At 39.2% G+C, this 25,061-nt stretch overlaps 3 protein-coding genes across 4 annotated transcripts in view; all 3 read right to left on the bottom strand.

The window, feature by feature from the left end:
* The window catches only part of LOC133775228 (phospholipid scramblase 1-like), a 28,510-nt gene extending 28,188 nt beyond the window's left edge, over positions 1-322 (bottom strand). For both annotated transcript variants that reach the window (XM_062213421.1, XM_062213445.1), the window contains exon 1: positions 129-322. The gene's annotated coding sequence lies outside the window, so the exon portion shown is untranslated. The remainder of the gene's footprint in view (positions 1-128) is intronic.
* LOC133775298 (uncharacterized) overlaps positions 1-25,061 on the bottom strand; it is a 993,905-nt gene that overhangs the window by 947,199 nt on the left and 21,645 nt on the right. The gene's annotated exons all lie outside the window — the stretch shown is intronic.
* Positions 2,608-25,061, bottom strand: part of LOC133749490 (phospholipid scramblase 1-like) — a 38,129-nt gene continuing 15,675 nt past the window's right edge. Inside the window, exons 3-8 of the mRNA XM_062178666.1 lie at positions 16,130-16,374; positions 13,670-13,712; positions 10,648-10,868; positions 10,373-10,534; positions 6,438-6,599; positions 2,608-2,741 (exon numbers count right to left, since the gene is read on the bottom strand). Of these exons, the coding sequence (XP_062034650.1) occupies positions 2,685-2,741; positions 6,438-6,599; positions 10,373-10,534; positions 10,648-10,868; positions 13,670-13,712; positions 16,130-16,374 (890 nt within the window). The 3' untranslated portion in view covers positions 2,608-2,684. The remainder of the gene's footprint in view (positions 2,742-6,437; positions 6,600-10,372; positions 10,535-10,647; positions 10,869-13,669; positions 13,713-16,129; positions 16,375-25,061) is intronic.

The following is a 25,061-nucleotide window of genomic DNA, read 5'->3' as shown; positions in this document are numbered from 1 at the left end:
CCCTGAGACAATACAGCCGGCGGTCCCCATCCCCCAGAGCTGCCCCCGTCCCTTGAGTGTGGTGCGGACACCGAGCAGATCCCAAGTTCTGGACCCCAGGAGGCGACAGACGAAGCCTCCCGCCCCACCTGTGTCGACCGCCGTTCCCGCGCAGTCTGAGCGAGCCGAGGTCCTGGCGCCCGGCGGCGGAGCCTCTGCTCCCAGGCCGGCGGCGGTGTCGCGCCTCCTCGGGCCCCGCGGCTGGGGACGCGGTCCTGCCACTGTGTCTGGTGAAGTCCGAGCGGAAGGAGCCTGCGGCGACCTCAGCGCAGACGCCGCGCCTCTCTCGGTTTCATTTCCTGGATCTTACGTGTACAATGGGATCCCGCAAGAGGCGGGACAGTCCCTCGGGCTACGCCGCGCCACCGCCGCGCCCCCCCGCCCCCCGCGCCCCGCCCGCCCGCGCGGCTGTGCTCTAGCCTTGACCTCCATCCCTCAGCGTCTTGCTGCTCATGACCGCGCCGTGCCTCAGGTGGCTTACTCCGCCGAGCCCTTCCTGTCGTGCTGTCTTGTTTTTTCCTTTCCTTTCATCATCAGATGATGTTTATGGTATGGTTACCGACGTTTCATTTTCCAGCCCGCGGCCGGCACAGAGGCATGCAATAAACAAACACGGATCGAACCCAAAGATGCATCTGCTTTCATTTAAAACTCTTAATTACAACCATAACGTCAGACTCCCCAGTCAAGCCGCTTATGCAGAAGTGAAACCTAACCCTCTGCCGCCCCCAACTTTCCAGTACTCTCATGGCCAGCCTACAACCTTACCAAGAGCTATAGGGAAGAGGCGAAAAAAGGAGGTGAGAAAGGAGCCAAGTGGAATGAGGAACTAAGAAAAGATGGTAAGAGGAGGTTAGAAAACCCAGCCCCTGAGTTTGAACACTTGCTCTTCTCCTTACAGTCTTTGTGACCTTGTGAAAGTCACCTGACAATGTCTGTGCCTCTGACTTTGTTTTCCCCTCTGAAAAGGTGGTAATAACACCTACCGCATGGATTTTTAACAGGCTCAAAGGAGTTCAACTGTGCAAAGGGTTTAGAAAGATGCCTGGTACCCTGTGGATTTTTTTTCAAAGATGTATTTTATTTATTTGAAAGACAGAGTTACAGGGAAAGGTAGAGACAGAGAAAGAGGTCTTCCATCCTCCGGTTCACTCCTCAGATGGCCGAAACAGCCGGAGCTGAGCCGATCTGATGCCAGGAGCCAGAAGCTTTCTCTGGGTCTCCCACGTGGGTGCAGGGGCCCAAGGCCTTGGGCCCCTTTCCACTGCTTTCCTAGGCCACAGCAGAGAGCTGGATAGGAAGAGGAGCAGCCAGGACTTGAACTGGCGCCCATATGGGATGCCGGCACTTCAGGCCAGGGCTTTAACCTACTGCACCACAGTACCGGCCCCACCCTGTGGATTTTTGCTTCCTGGTCGCTTCCCTGTTGCTGAAAAGTCAGCAGAGTTATATAAATCCCGTACTTTTCATTGGCAATGTTATTTCCCCAAACTCTCCTTTCCTGATGAACCTTGTTTTCTAAATCTCAATTTTTTACCGTTGGGCTTTACAAAGTAAAGATCTCCCATATCTTGCCTAGGTGGTGCCACCTTGTCTCTGTGGGGTCAGTGAGTGAGGGTGAATGAATAGGCTTCTCCACAAAGACCTCCGTGCATTCCTCATTTGCATTTCTGACTTTCAATGTTATCCACTCCTTTGTTTGCTATCACCAAGTCCCAGTTTCATTGGGATTCTGTGGAGTTAAAGAGCATCTCCTAAATCCTACATTGCACTTTATGAGCTGTAGACTGTTTTGCAAAATCCGTTGCCACATCTGCCTCTTTCCTCTTTCCATTTCCTCAATCTTGTTGAACTCTTACTCTCTCTGATACATCCTCATCTTTTCATGGACTTTGTAGCTGTTACAGGTCTTGTTTTTGCTTTCACTGTCTTCACTTTCTTTCTTTCTTTCTTTCTTTTTCTTTTTTTTTTTTTTTTTTTGACAGGCAGAGTGGACAGTGAGAGAGAGACAGAACGAGAAAGGTCTTCCTTTGCCGTTGGTTCACCCTCCAATGGCCACCGCGGCCGGTGCGCCGCAGCTGGCGCACCGCGCTGATCCAAAGGCAGGAGCCAGGTGCTTCTCCTGGTCTCCCATGCGGGTGCAGGGCCCAAGAACTTGGGCCAACCTCCACTGCACTCCCTGGCCACAGCAGAGAGCTGGCCTGGAAGAGGAGCACCCGGGACAGAATCCGGTGCCCAGACCGGGACTAGAACCTGGTGTGCCGGCGCCGCAAGGTGGAGGATTAGCCTGTTGAGCCGTGGCGCCGGCCTGTCTTCACTTTCATTTTACCATGGCCTGTACAGCTAGAAAACATTTAGGTAAGAGTTTGGTTGCCTACCCCCACAACCCAGTACATGCTTGCATTTGGTTAAATAGTGATTCTCAAATTTTAGCTGTTTGTGTTTTTTCTCATAAGTTCACAGTAAACATTGCTATAACAGATAAAAATGTTTAAAAGTCAGTGATATGGTCAAAAAAACTCTAGAAAAGTAAAATCATACAACTAGAGCTCCAGGCATCACACTTTAATCCACATTTATTAGATAATCCCAATCAATGAACAGATTATATATTTTCTGAGGATATTTTCATTAATCCATTACCACTACCATACACCTATTATTGGCTCCATGCCTCCACAGCTTTCAAAAAACATGAAGTCCTAGGTAAAAAAAAAAAAAAAAAAAAATACAGAAATGAGTTTTCAAACAAAAACAGGGATTAATTCTCAGACATGGAAATGCTAAGGAATCTGATGACACACAGTAATTTATCTGTTACACAAGAAAAATAAGTAAGTTTGGAAAAATCCATAGCTACATAAATTCTACCTACAGTGTTCCATTTTAATAGCAGTTAAATTCTATAACTCCATTTATTTATTGACACTAGAATGAATTTAATTAATCCTCTGATAATCTTTCTCTTTCATTCTTCCTCATTGTAGTTCTATTCTAGTAAGAAAATTTTTCCAGTATCTCAAGTTCCATGTACTTTAATGTTTTTCAGGAGATGACATCCGTCTTTGAGTTACGATGCATTACAGTTAGTATTTTATGGCTGCTGTTCATCTTTTCTCTTTCCCTATGTCTACTCTGATCCCAGTTGGCTTCACTCCATCAAGTGTCTAACTGGACTCTCTCCCTATGACTACAGTAAAATCCTATAGTTTTTATTTCTTTCACATCTATTATTTTCCTTTATCTCTCCAAACATTTGCAATGCATTATTGCAATTTTATCTTTCTTCAGTTCATTCTCCACCTATTCACCTGTATTGATCTTTCTAAAATTATAATTACTGAAGCTGGAGTTGTGGCACAGTGCGTTAATGTGCCACTTGCAACATGGCATCCAATACTGGAGTGCTGGTTTGAGTCCTAGTTTCTCTGCTTCGAATTCAACTTCCTACGACTGCATCTGGGAAGGCAGTGGAATATGGCTCAAGTAATTGGGACTCTACCACCCATGTGGGAGACCAGGATGGAGTTCCTGGCTCTTGGCTTCCTCCTGGACTTCCGGCACAGAATTGGCTGTTGCACTCATTTGGGAAATGCACCAATTGATGGAAGATTTTCTCTCTCTCTCTTCTCACTTTCTCTTTCACTCACTCTGTCTCCATTCCTCTCTCTATTTTTCTGATCTTCTAATAAATAAATATATTAAAATTATAATTAATTTACACTATCTAGTTTAAAAAGCAGCAATTAGCAATTTTCAGTGAAGTAACCTGTGAGTATAAGAAGTCAACAGTCATTTTCTAATAATAATTTCATCATTGTAGCCCCATTTCCTATATATCTAAATAATTCAGACAGCTTTGTTTCCCTAAAGACATCATACCATTCAGATTCCTTGCCTTTGCTTAAATAGTTCCCTCAAAGTTAAGGTTAAAGTCATTTTGAGGGGGGTTAAAGAATGCTTATTAAAAGATCTTTTACATATGTATAACTGGTTACACAAGGGTACTTCAAAAACTTTGTGGAAAATGAAGGCATTAACTATGGTGCAAAAAATTTTGAAATCCATATATACCAAGAATCTTCAAAAAATTCATGGAAATATGGATTATGAAAAATATATGGATATATTTCAAATATTTCTGCAACAAAATAAACATCTTTTAATTTCTCATTTCTCATAAACTTTGAAGTATCCTTGTATTTAAACTTTATTACAGGAAAAAAATAAGCATATTGTAAATTAGAACAGCAATAGGCTCCATAAATTGTTCATCCAGATTCAATCATTAATTGTTTATGTGATCAATCACAGTTAATCCAAACTTCATTCCCTAGATCATTTTGACTTCATCCCTGTTTTAAAAGCAAATTCGTGGTATGAAATCATTCGATAAGGGATTACTTCAGTCTGGGCTTCTAAAAGTATAGACTTCTATGGAGTTCTAAAAATATAGACTTTTGTTTTTATATAATGATAGTATCACATATAGAACTAATATGTCCTTCATACTGTTCAAATTTCCATTAAATTCTCCCAAATATTTTTTTCACATTGGTTTGGTTAAATTGGTACTCAAACATGAGACGCAAATTATGTTAGTTGATATCTTTTTACATTTTTTTTTTTTTTTTGGACAGGCAGAGTGGACAGTGAGAGAGAGAGAGAGAGAGAGAAAGGTCTTCCTTTTCCATTGGTTTACACCCCAATGGCCGCTGCGGCCGGCGCACCGCGCTGATCCAGGTGCTTCTCCTGGTCTCCCATGTGGGTGCAGGGCCCAAGCACTTGGCCATCCTCCACTGCACTCCCGGGCCATAGCAGAGAGCTGGACAAGAAGAGGAGCAACCGGGAAACAATCTGGCGCCCCGACCGGGACTAGAACCCAGTGTGCCGGCGCTGCAGGTTGAGGATTAGCCTATTGAGCCACGGCGCTGGCCTTTAGTTGATATCTTTTAAGTCTCTCTATTCCTCTTTATTTTACCTTTATTTTTTCCTTACCACTTATTTGTTGAAGGAACTGGAATCTTTTTGCTGTATGTTTTCATTTCATAAAAATGTGTATTTATTAATTTTTGAGGGTGATCCTGTGAGACTGCCTGCCTAGCCCATGCAGGAGGTTGAGAGGGCATAGTGCACCATGCCTCCCTGGATGGACCCACAACTTGACTGCTGGCAGGTGGCCGGAGCCCCATTCACATTTCCTGCACCCTGGCCAATCAGGTGACCTGCTCCAGGGTGTGGCCCAGGCCTATCTGGAAGCCTACCTTAGCCTATGTGACCTTCAAGTTAATTGGAGAAGGATAGCGGCGCCAATATCAGCTTCTATCCTATAGAATTAGTGTTGCTCTGAATTAGCTACGCCCCTTCTGCCTGCCCTTTAAAAGGTGTGCTTGATCATTAAAATGGAAAGACTCACAAAAACTGAGCAATCACCTGCTACCTTCCAAGATGCATATTAGCAGTAAACTAGATTGGAAGCAGAGTCCCTGGGACGTAAACTAGGTACTCTGAAGAGAATGTAGGCATCCCAAGTAATCACCTAAGTCACTGTTACATATGACTGCCCCTTGCTATTGTTTCTTATCTTTTAATTTTTTCTAATTACATCCTGAAATCCATATTTAAAAGGCACTTCTAATGTTTCACACCTATGATGCACATTGAAATCACCCAAATGCTCTAAATAGACTGACGATTTGGTCCCACCTGCAGAAATTTTGATTTAGTAGATTTGGGGACAATCTGAACATGGGGAAGTCAAAAAGTTAGACAGGTGTTTCTGTTGTTGAGCTAAAAATGATGGCTGTGTATTAGCTTAACTTTGACTACATACTGGAATCACCAGGAAACCTATATAAACTTCTGATTCTGAATTTCTGACTTGTTGCACTAGGTTATGGTCTGCTGCTGGGGTTTTGAAATCTTTAGAACCACAACTCTAAACCATGTATTTCCTATAAATACATTAATAGATCTAGAGGCCTATTTAGATGCATACTGTTATTGCAATTCATACTCCAGTATTTGTTGATTTAGTTTAATAGTAAGCCAAACTGAGCTCTCTGTGTTTCACTGAAATTTTCCACACAAGCCCTGATTCAACAATACCCCAAAAGCACAAAAAAAAAAAAAAAAAAAAAAAAAACACCTATGAAAATGACCTCTCCTAAATATATAAAGTCCTTCATTTGCCATGTGAAAATGCACAGACTCATCCAACTAAAACTGATGACCCATAAATTCATTGTCAGAATCACATGGAATTTCAGAGCTAGTATCAAACAGGCAATTGTTTGAAACCTAAAAGAAGATCATTTTAAAATATACAATTTACTGAATAATTTCAGAAAGATTCTGGAGAGACTATCCATAACCAAGATTAGTAACAATGGACTTACAATGAGGAAACAAGCACCAAGCACCACAGCTTTCATTTTCACATCAAGGTCTACAGGAAACTGGATCCCAAAGTTATCAGCGTCTGTAAATGCCTCTCTGTAAAGCCCAGTCCACTGCTTAGCAATCTTGCCAACCACACTTTGTTCATCAAGAGATTTAATCTAAATTCCAAAAAAAGAGAAAAGTCTAAAACTTAGTGGAAAACTTATAGCAAAATTATTTTTAAAATTTGTGTAAAATTAAATAATATTGTATTAAAATCATGTATCATGTGTTATTATGAGCACATTACCTTCATTCATACACATAGGTGCCTGTATCTATTTATCAAAGTATGAAAATGCTATCATACTATATAGAGAATGTATAACATTTATTTTACATTAAAATAGATAGTAATAAATTAGTTGAATGATCAAGACAAAATTTAAGCAGAGCAGGATGGAGATATAAAGAAAATTTTTGACGACATGACCAGAAGTTGGAAAGAATGTAGCAAACATAATTCCCATGTGATTTCTGCTCTAAAAACAACACAGGGTTTAGATAGGCTGAAAGTTTCAATATAATGGGAAGTCTCATTACCACCACTGTGAGTAGGGAAATGTGAAATATGGACAGGCAGAGTTAGACAGTGAGAAAGAGAGGGACAGAGAGAAAAGTCTTCCTTTTCTGTTGGTCCACCCTCGAAATGGCCGCTGCAGCTGGCGTGCTGTGCCAATCCAAAGCCAGGAGCCAGGTGCTTCTCCTGGTCTCCCATGCGGGTGCAGGGCCCAAGCACTTGGGCCATCCTCCACTGCCTTCCCAGGCCACAACAGAGAGCTGGACTGGAAGAGGAGCAACAGGGAAACAATCTGGCACCCCAACTGGGACTAGAACCAGGGGTGCTGGCGCCGCAGGTGGAGGAATAACCAAGTGAGCCATGGCGTCGGCCAAGATACAATTTCAAAAATAAGAAATCCCTATTATAAATTTCAAGCTGTAGACATAAAAACTGATATCATGTTAATGTTAAATGTTTAAATTCACAAATTTACTAACAATAATTGGTGACAGCATTCTAATAAATTTAGACATCCCACAAGTCAAATATAAATAGAAAAACTGAAATATGAAATAGCACACAGAGCATAGACACTATCAAAATAGTACAGTATAATGACGTATAGCACAAATTGAATGATTACTCATAAATTATGTTATTTACTTAATAATAAAGTTTGTATATTACATTTAGTATCTGCACAGCATGGAAAGACTTCATGAATAAGCGATTCAATTCTCATAACAACCTTGCAAGTTATGGTATTTTTATATCCAGTTTTCATGTAAAAAAAGCTGAAGCCAAGGGAGGTTAAACAATTCATCCATGATCACACAGATAAGATGTTGTAGGAATGTGTTGCAACCCAAACATTCTGTTTCTAATTTCTAGCTCTTGATTCTTATGATATTCTGATTTTTTAGTAATTGCTAAAAATTTTAAAAAGTGAGTCAGCAAAAATTAGTCATTAGAAGACCATATTGACCACATAAAAATTGAAATTTTTGTACTGCATTTATATGCATGTGTGTATGTGTGTCTGATAAACAAAGTCGAACAACATGGGATTGATTTAGGGGAATATTTGTTAAAGGATGGATGCAATGTCAATATCTCTAAGGCACAATTTATTTTATAAATTGACAAGAAAAATAAGGCAATGGATATGAGCAGACAATGTAAAGAAAAGCAAATCTAAGTAGGCAATAAACTTAGATGACAATGTTTGATCTCCAAAATAGTGAGGAAATTGCACATTAAAGTAAAAATCTCCTCCTCCTTCCTCCCTCCTCCCTCTCCCTCGCTGCTTTGTATTTTCTTTATTGCTTTGAAGTTTGCCATTAGTCTAACTTATATCTGAGTGTCCATCTGTTTCTTACCCAGAACTACTTGCACTTTCTGAGTCTGAGGCACTATGATTTCAAGTCAACTACGTCCTTGGTTAGTTTGCTCTTATTATATCATCTCAGCACATTCTGTGCCTTCTCTCCTTTAAGATTTATTTATTTGAAAGGCAGAGTGGAAGAGAGAAACAGAGACAGAAATAGAGAGACAGAGACAGAGAGATTTCTTCTTTGACAAAAGGAAGAAAAGTTTTTTCAAGTTTCCATGGCCCTTCAAATTTATATATATTTTTCCTAAACTGCCTTTCCTCATAGAGATCATCTAGTTCATTAATTCCCTCTTCAGTGTACCTAATTTGCAATTCAACCTTTCCAGTGTGGTTTTATCAATGAGTGTTCCTCCTTATACATGTTCTGTTCAGTTGGTTTTCAAATCTGCTTGTCAGTATTTATAATATCAAACCTTAATTGTGATCTTTTGCTCTATTTTGCCTCTTTAATGTTTGGCTAGGTATTTTAGGTATTTTTAAAATGATCATTGCAGATTATTCTATTATATGAAGCTTTATTTTCAAGTGTTGACTATTTTCTGATAAGTTAGTTCTTAATGCATTATATAATTTTTGAATTGTTCCACATGAAGATAGAGGATTTTTATGTAGGAATAGAGGATAGCCTTTGTTATCATCTTTTTCTCATATACTTTTGCATTTATCCTGTCATTAACATCACTATTTAGGATTAATTTTTATGTTTTGCAGCTTCTGAAATAAACCAGTGGTATGAATTTGGACTTTAAACTCATAAACAAGATTAGATTGGGATATCAATTCATGTGGCCATATGTTTTCCCCATCAAGAGTCCTGGAAAAGGAAAGGCTCATAACAGTTACTTGAAAAAAGATAGTGACAATCAACTAGATAACTGAAAACGTTAGTAAGTGAATAACAAGCAAGTAGCTTTTCATGGTATGTATACACTGGACAAAGGGAGAATTCATGAAATCACGGAATTGCCCACCATCTGAAACTTGTGATTTGTTTATTTCTGGAATTATCCATTTAATATTTTCTGACCACAATTGATCATAATAACTAAAATTCCAGAAAGTGAAACTGTGGATAAGGGGTGACTTTTACATTAAATTGCTTTAAGCTATGGTTGAGCATTTTGTGGAAACTCAAGTAGTCATACCTTCTAAAATGTTTTAAAGCACTGACAGCCTGTTTTTCAGATTAAAAAGATCTATGTGAGATAGCAGTCAGAGAATTAATTTAGCTTTCTATATAAAATGGATAATATATATAGCATCATCATATAAAATCTAAAGGTTGTATATTTTGCTTTTTTATTTTTGTAATCCTGATAGTAGAGCTCTTTTCCAGTCACCACAGAAAGTCTTACTCGAATTTTCTCTATTTATTTATTTATTTATTTTTATTTGAGAGAGTGAACAAGTGAGTGAGGGTGAGTACTCCCACCTGTTGGTTCACTCAAAAAAATGTCTTTAATGACACTGATAGGGAGGACAGACAATGCGCCATCTGTAAACTAGTATCTCCGTCTCAACCTCCTCAGTATGTCCAGGGACCCAGCTATTTCCAGCCGTCACCAGCTGCCTCTCAGGCATTGGCAGGCAGTTAGAAATGGAGTGAAGCCAGAACTTGAACCCAGGCACTGTAGTGTGAGGGTCAACCATTTCAACAGATGTTTTAGTCACTGAATTGCTAGGCAAAACACCTGCCCCCATTTGGCTTATTTTTATTTGACATATCAGCTGTGTTGCTCTTTATTCCATTCATCATAATAAACACTGATCTTTGACCATAGTAACAACTACCATTCGGAACAAAGGTAAATATGAGCATATTATCTTCTTCCTGAAATACTACGGTACTTATCAATGTCTTACTCTTATATGAGTACATTATTCTCATCTTGAAATATTTGCATACATTTTAATAACATAATATCACACTGTATTCTTATACTAAAAACATATATTTTATATTAAGCAACTTCTGAGAGCATCATGACATCTCTTACCTCAAAGTCAACATCTCCAAAACAGTTACACACAAAAAATGGACCACAAATTTTTAGCACATCCTCTTCCTTCTCATTTTGAATTTTAAATTTAGGCAGAAATGGATGCCAGGTCTGAGTTATATATCCAATTGGGACACCAGGAGGAGCTTGAACTTCTATCTATCAAGGAAGAATAATATATGTAAATGTAACAATGATCATACGCTTAGGTGAATGAGGAGGTGAAAAGCGCTGAGTGACTTTACAACCTGCCCTGGTAACTGTGCACTGACCTTCTGAAGGCAGCAGGGGAAACAGCAACTGTTGCATCTCAGTGGTCGCTCCAGGGTCATCACTTCTCGGCCCGTGTTATCAAGAATCCTCAATGTGAAAGGTCTAAGTGCCTCCCAGCAATTTCGGGTACAGCAATCAGTATCTTCCACTGCCAGGAAAATCTTCTGTCCGAAGCTGTTTTTAATTTCATATTTGTTTTTACTTTGAAAATCTAGTAAGACTTGAAAACAAAAAGAAGAAATCATAATGACCCATTGAATCTACCTGAAGATATTATAACACACAGCTACACCAGGGAGAAAAGAAAAAAGGTAAAAGAAAGGTATTTAGAGATGACCCCAATGACACAAAATGGAAAGTAAAAGCAGAGGATACAAGAGTTCTTGTGGGAAACACAGAGAAGAAAATAAGTCAGATCTTTCTGATTTCACAGACTCCCGTCAGAAAGGGAAACTGCACTGTGGGGGTTGGGGGAATACTGCAGGTGCCCATGGTAGTGCTAGGAATGTGGACAAAATGTCCACTCACATGCTACAGTTTTGTGTGTTATGGAGGAGATAAGGAGATGATTTCTACGCTTAGGTGCTATAAAATGTTGTAATTCATCAGTTGGCCTGATAAACTGTTCTATAAACCAAGATTAGTCTTAAACCTTTGCATTGTTTGAACAAATGCAATGAGAGGGCTCACTTCCAAAGGACACATGTAGAAAAAGAGCAGAAACGGGGCCAGCGCCTTGGCTCAATAGGCTAATCCTCCGCCTAGCGGCGCCAGCACACCGGGTTCTAGTCGGGGCACCGGATTCTGTCCCGGTTGCTCCTCTTCCAGGCCAGCTCTCTGCTGTGGCCCGGGAGTGCAGTGGAGGTTGGCCCAAGTGCTTGGGCCCTGCACCCGCATGGGAGACCAGGAGAAGCACCTGGCTCCTGGCTTTTGGATCGGCACGATGTGCCGGCTGCAGCAGCCATTGGAGGGTGAACCAACAGCAAAGGAAGACCTTTCTCTCTGTCTCTCTCTCTCACTGTCCACTCTGCCTGTCAAAAAAAAAAAAAGAGTAGAAACAGAAGGTGAACCAGAACATCATATTGGGCACCAGGTACCATGGTTTAAACTGGCAGCAGCTGCTTAAAAGGGAGGGAAGGGTACTGGGCAAGGGGGAAATTTTCTTGGAAACCAAGGCTTCATATAGACCAGGAGCCTCCTGGGTGAACTCTGCACCTTATCGGAGGCACTATGTGCTGAAACCCACGTGGTACAATACAAACGGCTTCCTGTATTGACTCACACATTGGACATCTCTCCTTGTTTACAGTCAGGAAGGAGCAATCAAAGGCCCCATTTGTCCACAGTGCTTGGTAGCTTAAGTCATTGGTTATCAGACCCTGAACAAAACAAGAATTGACTCAAAGAAACATGTGGAGGTACAAATGACAGGAGTTTGTTCAGATAGGATGCCTTCCACAAGCTTTGTCAGTACAAATTCCCTGAAGTGTGTTTGGCGGGACTCCTGCCCTGCATTCGACATTTATAAGACTTACCCATGACTTAAACATCCGCCACAGTTAAATGTTTGGTGGGAAAAAACCTGACTGATTTTGAGAGGGTGTTTATTATCCAGCAAAATAGTTTGTTGATTTGTTAAACAACATGAGTTTACATAATCTCTAAGTTTCCTTCTGGTTACTTGAAAATGAAACCAAACAAAGCAAAAGAATTCTGTTTATGTCTGTTTGATCTCTTAAGCTTTGAAATGAGAGAAACATTAATGCTTTATATGCCCAAATGTTTAGAAACACCTTTGTAAAATGAAAAAAACAATGCAAACTTTCAATTTGGATACAAAGAGAGCAAGAAAACTAAAGACGTCCCTTTTAAAGACAACTACAGAATTAAAGACTAGAGAATTAGGAATTAATTGTATATTTCATGATTAAGACATATTTAAAAAATTTTATAATATTCATAAATCTATAAAAATAAATAGTGTGCTGTATAATGTATAATATCTAATTTGGATTTTATAACCTTAATAAGTATTCTTCAGCATATTTTGAAAAGTCAGAATATAAATGATCAAATAACAAAGAGCTCTTTTCTGGCTAAAACCATATTACAAATATCTTAGTGTACATTATAAATAGTGTAAATATAAGAAATGACAACTGCATATTTTAATTATATCCATTACTCTGTTTGGAAAGGTTAGCTTTAATTTCTATCTGGAAAAGAACTCTGCAGACAGGTGAAGATGGATTTAACAGACATATGGTGCAGACAGCAGACTCATTAAACCCTTTCTATCTAAAAGGAGGACACTATTGTTCAGGAATCCACCCAAAGGCTCATTCCATCAGTAGCTGTCCTGGAACCTTGATTGGCTTCTTGAGGTTATACTTGCACCAGGGGGTCATGGCACCAATGTATAGGAGGTGGTGTGAGACCCACTCAGCAGGAGTGGGCTTGCACTTCTTGGGAGCCCAGCCTCAAACCTGCTGGTCAGCATCCTCCAACTCTGCAGTGTCCCTGCCTATAAGCTGACAATCCACAGCCCAGGGGACAAAAGTCTAACAGGGCTCATCTGAACTCCCAAGAGAAAATGTAGGCACAAGCAATAATGTTCCAAAAATCACCGTCCAGATTCAAATTGATTACTTGTTTCAGAAATGAACTAAGGTAGCCAAACTATTCCTGTGGCTCTGACCCATTCTCAAATTGATCACAAACCGAGGAGAAAACAGGTGAAGCTACAATTGTAGGGGAAGAAGTAAAAATAAGTTTGGATTGTGTTCCTTCTAAGTTAATGTCTGCATTGTAAGGAAAGATGCCCAGCAAAATACTAACCACCACCTGAGAATTTTACAGTAAATTGCTGATATTGTTCATAATTTCATTATTCTGAAGGGAGAGTTTGTAAATAACGGTGAACTGGCCCATGGGTAATAATGATATATTTATTGTGGTTAACATGCCTTTTCCTGCATAAACTTAGTTTCTTCTAGAAATATGAAAACTATGCATACATACCTTTTAGTAGCTTAACTTCTTGATGAATCAGTACCTGATCTATCTTTCAAGAAAGACAAAATTAAGCGTTACGTTTATGTCAAAACAATGTTTCTTAAATCAAGCAAATTAAAATCTATATGTTTATATTTTAGAATCTGCATATAATCAATTACCAATTTTATTACCTTCTAGTGTTAAACTAATAGCAATATTTTTAATTGAAAAACTACTGGAAGTGTTCACTACTGATCAGGGAAAATTTAGATAAAATTAAACTGACTTGTGACTCTTTATGAACCTTAGAAAATTATGTTCCTTCTAAAAGAGGCTCGAGAAATGCTGATCATTTTTTGTTAATTTAAAGTTTTTTCTGCAAATGTCAAGAATTTTTAAAGTATATCTGACATAACTTGTAGTTAGTGATAACTTCTGTGTGTTGTCTGACATCCTGATTTTTAAATATCAGAGTGTTCACCAGCGCCGCGGCTCAATAGGCTAATCCTCGGCCCTGCGGTGCCGGCACACCAGGTTCTAGTCCCGGTCGGGGCACCGGATTCTGTCCTGGTTGCCCCTCTTCCAGTCCAGCTCTCTGCTGTGGCCCGGGAGTGCAGTGGAGGATGGCCCAAGTGCTTGGGCCCTGCACCCCATGGGAGACCAGGAGAAGCACCTGGCTCCTGGCTTCGGATCAGCGCGGTGCGCTGGCCACAGCGCGCCAGCCGCCGTGGCCATGGAGGGTGAACCTTTCTCTCTGTCTCTCTCACTGTCCACTCTGCCTGTCAAAAATAAATAAAAAATTTAAAAAAATTTAAATATCAGAGTGTTTCTATCTGAAGTTGAACTGGTACAGACAACAGAAGACAGACTCCTGGTTTATCAAAACTGGTTGGCCCTGTGTGTACTGATGGTCCTCTTCCCCATTTAATGCTGGTTAATGCCACTCTTAGGATCATTGGTTACTATCCTCACCCTGTCTTTTACGACCTTGTCTAAATATGATCAGAGTCGGCAAACTTGGAAGGCTTCCATAGCCTTGGCAACTCATGACGACAGCCTAGGGTGGTTACTGGCGCCATAAACTAGAGTGTCAATTTGTTGGGTCAACAACAGGAGTCACTGTGCACTTGCTCCTCATGTGGGATCTCTGTCCTTAATGTGCTGTACATTGTGATTTAATGCTATAACTAGTATTCAAACAGTATGTTTCACTTTGTGTTTCTATGTGGGTGCAAACTGTTGAAATCTTTACTTAATATATACTAAACTGATCTTCTGTATATAAAGACAATTGAAAATGAACCTTGATGTGAATGGAAGGGGAGACGGAGCGGGAGAGGGGAGGGTTGCGGATGGGAGGGAAGTTATGGGAGGGGGAAGCCATTGTAATCCATAAGCTGTACATTGGAAATTTATATTCATTAAATAAAAGTTAAAAAAAAAACTGGTTGGCTATCATAAAAATATTTTATATATAGATCGGTATACAGAATTTCATGTTGCTACTTCACCTACCTCTTTCTACTACCAAAAATATTATACTCATGTTGCTAATATTAACTATCATGTAGAACAGATAAACCCAGGACCTTTCCTGCCCTTATTGATGATATTGATAAAATTGGAGCTTCCCAAGGATGAAATCAATATAATCACGATGCAGTTTTATTAATTACAATAAAAACATTAGTCAAGTAGCACAAAATATTTAAACTTCTCACTTGCTATCAATAATTGAAACTCAACAGTGGGGCCGGCACTGTGGCGCAATGGGTTAAAGCCCTGGCCTGAAGCTCCGGAATCCCATATGGGTGCTGGTTCTAGTCCCGGCTGCTCCTCTTCCGATCCAGCTCTCTGCTATCACTTGGGAAAGTAGGAGAAGATGGCCTAAGTCCTTGGGCCCCTGCACCCTCATGGGAGACCCAGGAGAAGCTCCTGGCTCCTGGCTTTGGATTGGCGCAGCTCTAGCCATTGCGGCCATCTGGGGAGTGAACCAATAGATGGAAGACCTCTCTCTCTGTCTCTACCTCTCTCTGTACTCTGTCTTTCAAATAAATAAAATAAATCTTTAAAAAAAAAAAAAAAAAGGAAACTCAACAGTAAACTTCATGCAAACTCTTTTTCCAAGTTGCAAATTAATTATTTAGTAGTGAGATTAAAGAACACATGGAGAACACATGTTCCTAACCACACAGATGTTCTATAGATTACATGAGTCACTATATGTATTTTGCATAGGATAAAGACTAGAAAATTTTGTTTAATAAATATTGGCTGTTGGCTATTATCATAAATGGTATTCAAGATCACAGAACACAATTTTCTAAGACATTTTTATTTAGATGAAAAAATGAAATGAACAATTCATTATTAACAAAACATTTCAGTATTTCGAATTTGATAAATTATTAATTTGTTACTCTTGTTAAGTAAACTGGAAGCACAGTCTTGCTGTTTATGATTATTCCATGTATTTGAAATTACCTGAGTCAAATACTCCAATCCAGGTGGGCAGTTCAACGGACGTGGTGGAGCTGGCATCCATGGTACCTCTGCGGGTCCACCAGGCTGAGTATGTCCTGGCTGATCTGAGGCAGGAATGCTGCTTTGGTCAGCAACTAGATAGTCAGCTGGTAGAAGTGGGTAGCCTGCCTGGGACCCTGGATAGCCAGCTTGGGGCTCTAGAGAGCCAGCCTGGGGGTCAAGGTAGCCAGTATTTCTTGGAGATCCTGAATTAGAAACAAGTGAAGTAATTTATAACTATACAGAAAAATAGAGTCAGCAACCCTTTTTGGACTACCTTAGTTGTGTATAAACTGACTTCTCAGGTCAGAAAACCTATGTGAAGCTTAAGGTATGTTTTTATCTTTGAGACCATTCCAATGAAACGTCTGTTTCCAATACACTTCGGTTTTGTGGATGTTGGGCTGGGAATTGATGCGGCCTTTTCCTTACGATTCAAAATTCAGATGGCAAATATACCCAAGGGAATGAAAGAAAATGAATGATGATCCAGAGTCACATAAAAATTCTGGCCATATCTTCAAGAAGAGAAAAATGACACAAGGTAGAAGACGACTGGGAACTCTGTAAAGCAATGGTAATTTGGGAGCCAGTGATGTAGTGCCGTAGGTTAAGCTGCCACTTGCAAGGCTGGTGTCCCATATTGGCGGGCCAGTTGGTTTCCCTGCTGCTCCCCTTCCAATCCAGCTTCCTGCTAATGGGCCTGTGAAGATTACAAATGATGGCCCAAGTGCTTAGTGCCTGGTCACCACATGGTGGATCATGATGGAGTTCCTGGATCCTGGCTTCAGTCTGTCCCACATCTGGCTGTTGTAGTCATTTGGGGGTGTGAACCCATGGATGGAAGATATCTATTTCTCCCTCTCTTTGTCACTCTTTCTTTCAAATAAATAAATAAATAAAACTTTTTTAAAAGAAAAAAAAGGATAAAGAACATTGAAAACCAGAATGAAGGGCCAGTGTGGCAGCAAAGCAGGCTAAGCTTCCACCTGTGACTCTAGCATTCCTCATGGGTGTCAGTTCAACTCCAGCTGTTCCGCTGCTGATTTAACTCCCAGCTAATGGCCTAGGGAAAGCAGCAGAAGATGGCCCAAGTGTTTGGACCTCTGCTACCCATGTGGAAGACATGGAAGAAGCTCTGGGCTCCTGGCTTCAATCTGGCCCAGCCCCAGTTGCTACAGCCATTTGGGGAGTGAACCAGCAAATGAATCATCTCCCTTTATCTTTCTCTCCTTCTCTCTTTGTAACTCTGCCTTTCAAATAAATTTAAAAAAAGTCTTTTTCTTAAAATAATTAAGAAAAACAGAATGAATCACTTAAAAATGTAATTCTGGAACTATAACAAAGAATAGATAGATAGATAGAGAGGGTGGTTTTACCCCACTTCCCCAAGGGACAGTTGGCAAGATCTAGAGACATTTTCTGTGTCAGAATTGGAGGGGAGTTTGATACCAACATCTGGTAGGAAGAGGCCAAGGATGCCACAAATCATCTTACAATGCCCAGAGCACTCCTTGAAAAGAAAAAAATTATCCAGACTGAAACACTGAGTACTACTGAGAAAAACTGGTTTAGAGATAAAGGCATGTCATTCACTCAGGTACCTTCTAAGTACTTGCATGGGTTAAAAGTTTTACTGTGAGTTTTAATCTGCAGTGTATTCCCTTCCTGAGTCTCTTTCCATTATAAATGAAGAGCCCATGAGAGTATTTCAGGCATGGAAAGCCAAGACACTCTGGGGAAAAAAAAAGAAGAAGAAGAAGACCTAAATGAAAGATCTCTGCGAGTGAGATCCCAGTGGAAAGAACGGGGCCATCAAAGAAGGAGGTACCTTTCTCTGAAGGGAGCAGAGAACTTCCACTTTGACTATGACCCTGTCGGAATAAGATCAAAGTCAGCGAACCCTAAAGGCTTCCATAGCCTTGGCAACTCATGACTAGAGCCTAGGGAGATTACTGACGCCATAAACAAGAGTGTCAAATTGTTAAGTCAACAACAGGAGTCACTGTGTACTTACTCCTCATGTGGGATCTGTCCTTAATGTGTTGTCCAATGTGAAGTAATGCTATAACTAGTACTGAAACAGTATTTTTACACTTTGTGTTTCTGTGTGGGTGCAAACTGATGAAATTTTTACTTAGTATATACTGAATCGATCTTCTGTATATAAAGGTAATTGAAAATGGAAAAAAAAAAACTTGGTTTTAAATTGGAAATTGCATAGAAAATTAATCAGTTTTTAAAAAATATCATGTAGGATCTCTGTCCTTAATGTGCTGTACATTGTGATTTAATGCTATAACTAGTACTCCAACAGTATTTTTCACTTTGTGTTGCTATGTGAGTGCAAACTGTTGAAATCTTTACTTAATATATACTAAACTGATCTTCTGTATATAAAGAGAATTGAAAATGAACCTTGATGTGAATGGAAGGGGAGACAGAGCGGGAAAGGGGAGGGTTGTGGGTGGGAGGGAAGTTATGGGGGGGGGGGGAGCCATTGTAATCCATAAGCTGTACTTTGGAAATTTATATTCATTAAATAAAAGTTTAAAAAAAATCATCCATTTTGATATTTAGGTTAGAAGTGTAGATTTTATAATTAGTATGCTGTGCTCTCTGGAAAATGTAATTTGTGAAACAAAGGAGGTAAAAAGTTGTGAGAGACACAGTAAAGGAAGAATTTTAATGTGTATGTGCTTTATATCCTCTGTGTGTGTGATTACAATGAGCTTTTTAAGTGGAATTATTTAGTCCACAGAGAAGTAATTCCACAGGAATGGAATCGAATTTCAAAGAATCATCTCCCTTATTATTTAACATAAAAGATCATGCAAAATTTAATACTTAAGAATAGCCAATTTATAGATATTTTTAAATGGTACATTTGTGACAAATTCATACACAATTAAAAATAAGGCTTAGCAAACATATTCAACCTTATAATGTTTCTTAAATGTGGCTTTTGTAATTTATTCCTTAAACAAAGAATGTATAGTTATAGATGATCTAAAATAAATTTAAAACAAGAAGATTTCACATTGATATGATGGAAAAAAATACATGGGAAAGAATAAATACAGCATAAAAATGAAATTAAAATAAGATCTAGTAATTTACATGGAGACTTAAAAGATGAGAGGAAGAAAGCTTTATATGATGATCTGATGAGAAATGACCCAAGAGGAAGAAAAGCAAATGAAAAAACTCAGACCTTGGAGTTAATTTGGCAAACTGTGAAAGAGACAAAAAACAAGAATGGGTCAGTAAAGTAGCAGGAAGTGGTTCACCAGGGAGGCCTTTTGTGAAAAGTCTGAATTTGGTTCTCAGTGGGATTTGCAGGCATTGGAGGATTTTAAGCAGAAGAATGAGTCCCAGGATCTCATTTGTAGGAGAGCCAAGCATTAGGATTTACAAAGGGAAACGTAGATGCAATCTCACCCTGATCACCTAATGGAAGACTCAACCTTACACTCACCCTTATTCTATGGAGCTACAATATCAATGTGAGTTAATTGATTAATTAGACATGGAGACAAGTTCATCACTACATATGCCAATACAATCCCATCAAGGTGGCATGTACCAATGCCATCTTACTAGTCAAAGTGATCAGTTTCAGTTCATAATTGATCATAATGATAGGATTAAGAGTCAAAAGGATCACATAAACAAGACTAGTGTCTGCCAATAATAACTCATAGAATTAAAAAGAAGAGGACGATCCAACATGGGAAGCAGAATACAGAATGCCAGATGTCCTAAGCAGCACTCTGGCCTCAGAATCAGCCCTTAAGGCATTCAGATCTGGCTGAAGAGCCCATGAGAGTATTTTAGGCATGGAAAGCCAAGACACTCTGGGGAAAAAAAAAAAAAAAAAAAAAAAGACCTAAATGAAAGATCTCTGGGAGTGAGATCCCAGTAGAAAGAACGGGCCATCAAAGAAGGAGGTACCTTTCTCTGAAGGGAGGAGAGAACTTCCACTTTGACTATGACCTTGTCTAAATAAGATCGAAGTCGGCAAACTCAAAAGGCTTCCATAGCCTTGGAAACTCATGACAAGAGCCTAGGGTGATTACTGACGACATAAATAAGAGTGTCAATTGTTAAATCAACAACAAGAGTCACTATGTATTTACTCCCCATGTAGGATCTCTGTCCTTAATGTGTTGTCCAATGTGAATTAATGCTATAACTAGTACTCAAACAGTACTTTACACTTTGTGTTTCTGTTTGGTGCAAACTGTTGAAATCTTTACTTAATATATACTAAATTGATTTTCTGTGTATAAAGATAATTGAAAATGAATCTTGATGTGAATGGGATGGGATAGGGAGCAGGAGATGGGATGGTTGTGGGTGGGAGGGAGGTTATGGGGGGAAAAAGCTGCTATACTCCAAAAGTTATACTTTGGAAATTTATATTTATTAAATAAAAGTTTAAAAAAAAATAGAAAATGCATGGTCCTAGACTATTTTTACTTGTATAGTCTTAGCACATTGAAAAAGGTAAACTGAATTCTTTACTTAATGTAAGTTGTTTCAGTTATCAGAGCTAATTTGTAGTAGAATCCTGCTTCAAACAGGATAAAATTTTAGGTAGAATGAGATAGAGTTACTGGGGCTGAACTTTTTACATTTTCAAATATGCTTGATAGGCATTTAGTTCCATTCTTTGATTTCACTAAATTAGAAAAAAGATCATTTTAAAACCACATGGACTGTGAAGAGAGCAATAAATGATACTAGTTGGGTGTGGAATTGTAAAGGTAGAATTATGGGGATATTCCAAAATGGCAGATTAGGGAATGATACACTGTGCTAGGCTAGGGATAAACAATTAAGAAAAAAAAAAAAAAAAGAAAAGGAAAGGAAAGAAAGGAAAAGAAAGAAAGCACAAGAAGTGTACTCTCAGAGGAGAATTGTAGAGAAAACCACACAGGAAATCTTATAAGAGGAAGAGGAATGCCATGGACCTGTGTAGAGGGTGCGGACACACAGCATGAACAGGTACACAGTGCACAACTGCAGCAGCCTAGAGCTGGAGAGGGCAGGAGCCTGGAGACAGAGGTGAGATTGGACTACTGCAACCCGTGGTTATATAGTCAGAAGGAGAGCATGAGGGGGAGCAGAAGGGGAGCAGTTGCTAGTGGTTGCCTGTGGACCCAATGGATATAGAGGTGGCAATTTATCTCGCCTCAACTTTCCCACAATAGCGCCTGCTGCCCAGTTAAGAAAGGGTGGGAGCCATTATGGATTTGAGTGGGAGCTGCAGAAGACTGTGTGTGCACACGGCAACTGGCTGAGACAAGAAACCATCTTCTCAGCAGTACCACTGGCAGTGGCAGGGAGAGAGCAACATTTGGCCTGGGACTCTTATATATGTGTGTGATCCAGGTATTCTTGCAAAGACAATCTGCAGTCCCAACTGACTTTGAGCCTGGCTGGGAGGTCACTGGGCAACCACATAGGCTGGTGAGTTGCCTACAGCCTCTCAGGACCAAGACACCTAGGTAGAACTGTCTTGGGGAACATGGCAAAAAAAAAAAAAAAAAAAAAAAAAAAAAGACCTAAATGAAAAATCTCTGTGAGTGAGATCTCAGCGGAAAGAACAGACCATCAGAGAAAGAGGTACCTTTCTTTGAAGGGAGGAGAGAGCTTCCACTGTGACTATGACCTTGTCTAAATAAGACTGAAGTCGGCGAACTCAAAAGGCTTCCATAGCCTTGGCAACTCATGGCAAGAGCCTTGGGTGATTACTGACACCATAAATAAGAGTGTCAATTGTTAAATCAACAATAGGAGTCACTGTGCACTTACTCCCCATGTAGGATCTCTGTCCTTAATGTGTTGTACAATGTGAATTAATGCTATAACTAGTACTCAAATAGTATTGACTATTGACTGGACAGGCTGGCAGGGCAGAGAGAAACCTCTAAACGCAACAAGTGTGTGAGCCTTATGTGCTGAGACCATGGAGACTCAGTGGTGACATGAGAAGGTGGAGTGTAAAGCTGGGATTCTGGGCAATCACTGAGTGTGGCTCCCTTGGTTGCCTACAGCAGATTATTGCAGCAGAAACTGTGCTCTGTGCTCACAGTGAGGACTGCACAGATTATTTGTGTGATTCATATGGTGGTGCAGACCATACCTGGGGCTAACACCTGGGTTTTGAGATCTACCATGCCCAATTTCAGTGTTACCCTGTAGACTCACCCTACTCTGGAGCACTGACAGGAGCTCCCTGGGCACACCCAGCACACACTTCTTGGTATTTATTGAAAGCACAGACTCTCCACTAAGCCACAGAGGTATAGCTTAAAGATAAATGTGATCAGAGGAAAAAACAAAAATCAACTCCACAAAGGCTTAAAAACAAATACAGAAATTCAAGAAATAAGAATAAGGAAGGTACATAACCCCCCAAAGGAACACAACAACATTTCAATATTAGAATGTGAAGATGAAGAGATTAAGGAAATGCCAGAAACAGAACTCAAAAAATTAATGATAGTATTACTCAAAAGCAATCAGAAGCAAATACACACACTAAAGAAAACCATACATGACATGAAGGAAAAATTTTCCCATGAAATTGAGACTTTAAAGAGAAGTCAAAATGAAATATTAAAATGAAGACTTTAATAGATCAAATTTAAAAATGCAGTGGAAAGCCTTAACAGCAAATTCAGTGAGGCAGAAGAAAGAATATCTCAACTAGAAGAAAAATCTTTGGAAATCTTACAGTCAGATCAAAAGGAAGAAGAAGAAGGAGGAGGAAGAGGAGGAGGAGGAGAAAATAGAAAAGTTAAAAACAGTGTTGTAGATTTGTTGGATATTATCAAACCTAACATGCAGGTCTCAGGACTTCCTGAAGTTATGTAAAGAGAGAATGGAGTACAAGGCTTTTTTAGAGAAATAATTACAGAAAACATTCTCAACTTGGAGAAAGAAGAAAGGGATGATCAAGTAGAGGAAGCACATAAAATTCCTAAGAGACATGAACAGAAAAGTTCTACACCATGTAGTCAAATTTTTACAGTAAAACATAAAGAAAAGATTCTAAAATGTGAGCAAGAGAAACACCAGATTATTTTCAGAGGATCTTCAATTAGACTCATGGCTGACTTCTCATCAGAAACCTTACAGGTTAGAAGGGAAACGCGAGATATAGTCCAAGATTTAAAAGAACAAAAAAACTGTCAACCCAGAATACTGTACCCTACAAAGCTCTCATTTATTAATGAAGGTGAAATAAAGACCTTCCATAACAAAAGGAAATTGAATTTGTTGCCACTCATCCAGCCTTACAAAAGATGCTTAAGGATGTGCTACATACAGAAACACAGAAAGAAGGCCATCACTAAGAAAGAAACTGAAGGCAGAAAATCTCTCTGGAAAAGTACATAAGAAATCCAAAGTAAACAATAGGAATTTTTGTGGAAAAAATGGCAGGGCCAAGTCGTTACTTATCAATAGTCACCTTGGATGTAAATGGCCTCAACTCTCCAGTTAAATGATACAGACTGACTAAATGGAGTAAAAAACAAGACCCATATATTTACTGCCTAAATGAAACACATCTCATCAACAAAGATACACACAGACTGCAAGTAAAATGATGACAAAAGATATTTCATGCTAAGATAAAGCAAAAGCAAATGGCAGGTGTTGCCATCCTAATATCAGACAAAATAGACTTTAACACAAAACCTGTTAAAGAGACAAAGAGTTGCACTATGTTATAATCAAGGGATCAATTCAGTAGGAAGATGTGGTCTACAATAAATGTATATGCACCCAATTACATGGCATCTGGCTATTTAAAAGAAATGTTAGGGGATCTAAAGGGAGACATAGACTCCAATGCAATAGTAATGGGGAACTTCAACATCCCATTTTCAGCAATGGACAGATCAACTAGACAGAAAACCAGCAAAGAAACAACAGAGTTAATCAACTCTATGGACCAAATGGACCTAACTGATACCTATAGAACTTTTCACCCCACAGTTGCAGAATACACATTCTTCTCATCAGTGCATGAAATGTTCTCTAGGATAGACCACAAGCTCGGCCATAAAGCGAGTCTTAGCAAATTCAAAAATATCAAAATCATACCAGGCGTCTTCCCTGACCACAGTGGAATGAAACTGGAAATCAAAAACTAAGAATCTCCAGATCATATGCAAACATATGGAAACTGAACAAAACAACATGTTCCTGATGAACAGTGGGTCACAGAAGAAATCCAAAAAGAAATAAAATAATTTCTGGAAATGAATGAAGATGACAATGAATCATATAAAATGTATGGGATACATCAAAGGCAGTGTTAACAGGGAAATTTATAGTAATTGATGCCTACATGAAGAAACTCGAAAAATATCAAATAAATGAGCTTTCAATAATCTCAAGAAAAACAACAAATCAAATTCAAAGTTAGTATGAGGAAAGAAATAATTAAAATTAGAGAAGAAATAAACAAAATTGAAACAAAAATGAGTGAAATGAAGAGCTGGTTTCTTGAAAAAATATACAAAATTGGTATACCATTGGCCCAACTAACTATAAAAAAAAGAGGAAGAAAACCCAAATCAATAAAATCAGAGATGAAAAAGGAAATATAACAACAGATACTATAGAAATAAAAAGATTCAATTTCTATACACATACAATCTACTGAAATTGAGTCATGAAGACATAGAAAACCTAAACAGACCAACAACCAACATGGAAATTGAATCTCATAATAGAGACCCTCCCAACAAAAAAGCCCAAAACTGGACAGCTTCATTGCTGAATTCTACTAGATATTTAAAGAAGAACTAATTTCAATTCTTCTCAAACTATCCAAAATAATTGAAAGGAAAGGAATCCTCCAAAACTTCTT

This window comes from Lepus europaeus, chromosome 2, assembly GCF_033115175.1.
Source record: "Lepus europaeus isolate LE1 chromosome 2, mLepTim1.pri, whole genome shotgun sequence".
NCBI classification, from domain to species: domain Eukaryota; kingdom Metazoa; phylum Chordata; class Mammalia; order Lagomorpha; family Leporidae; genus Lepus; species Lepus europaeus.
The sequence above is the reverse complement of the archived record's forward strand: the minus strand, read 5'-3'. Positions and strand labels throughout refer to the sequence as shown.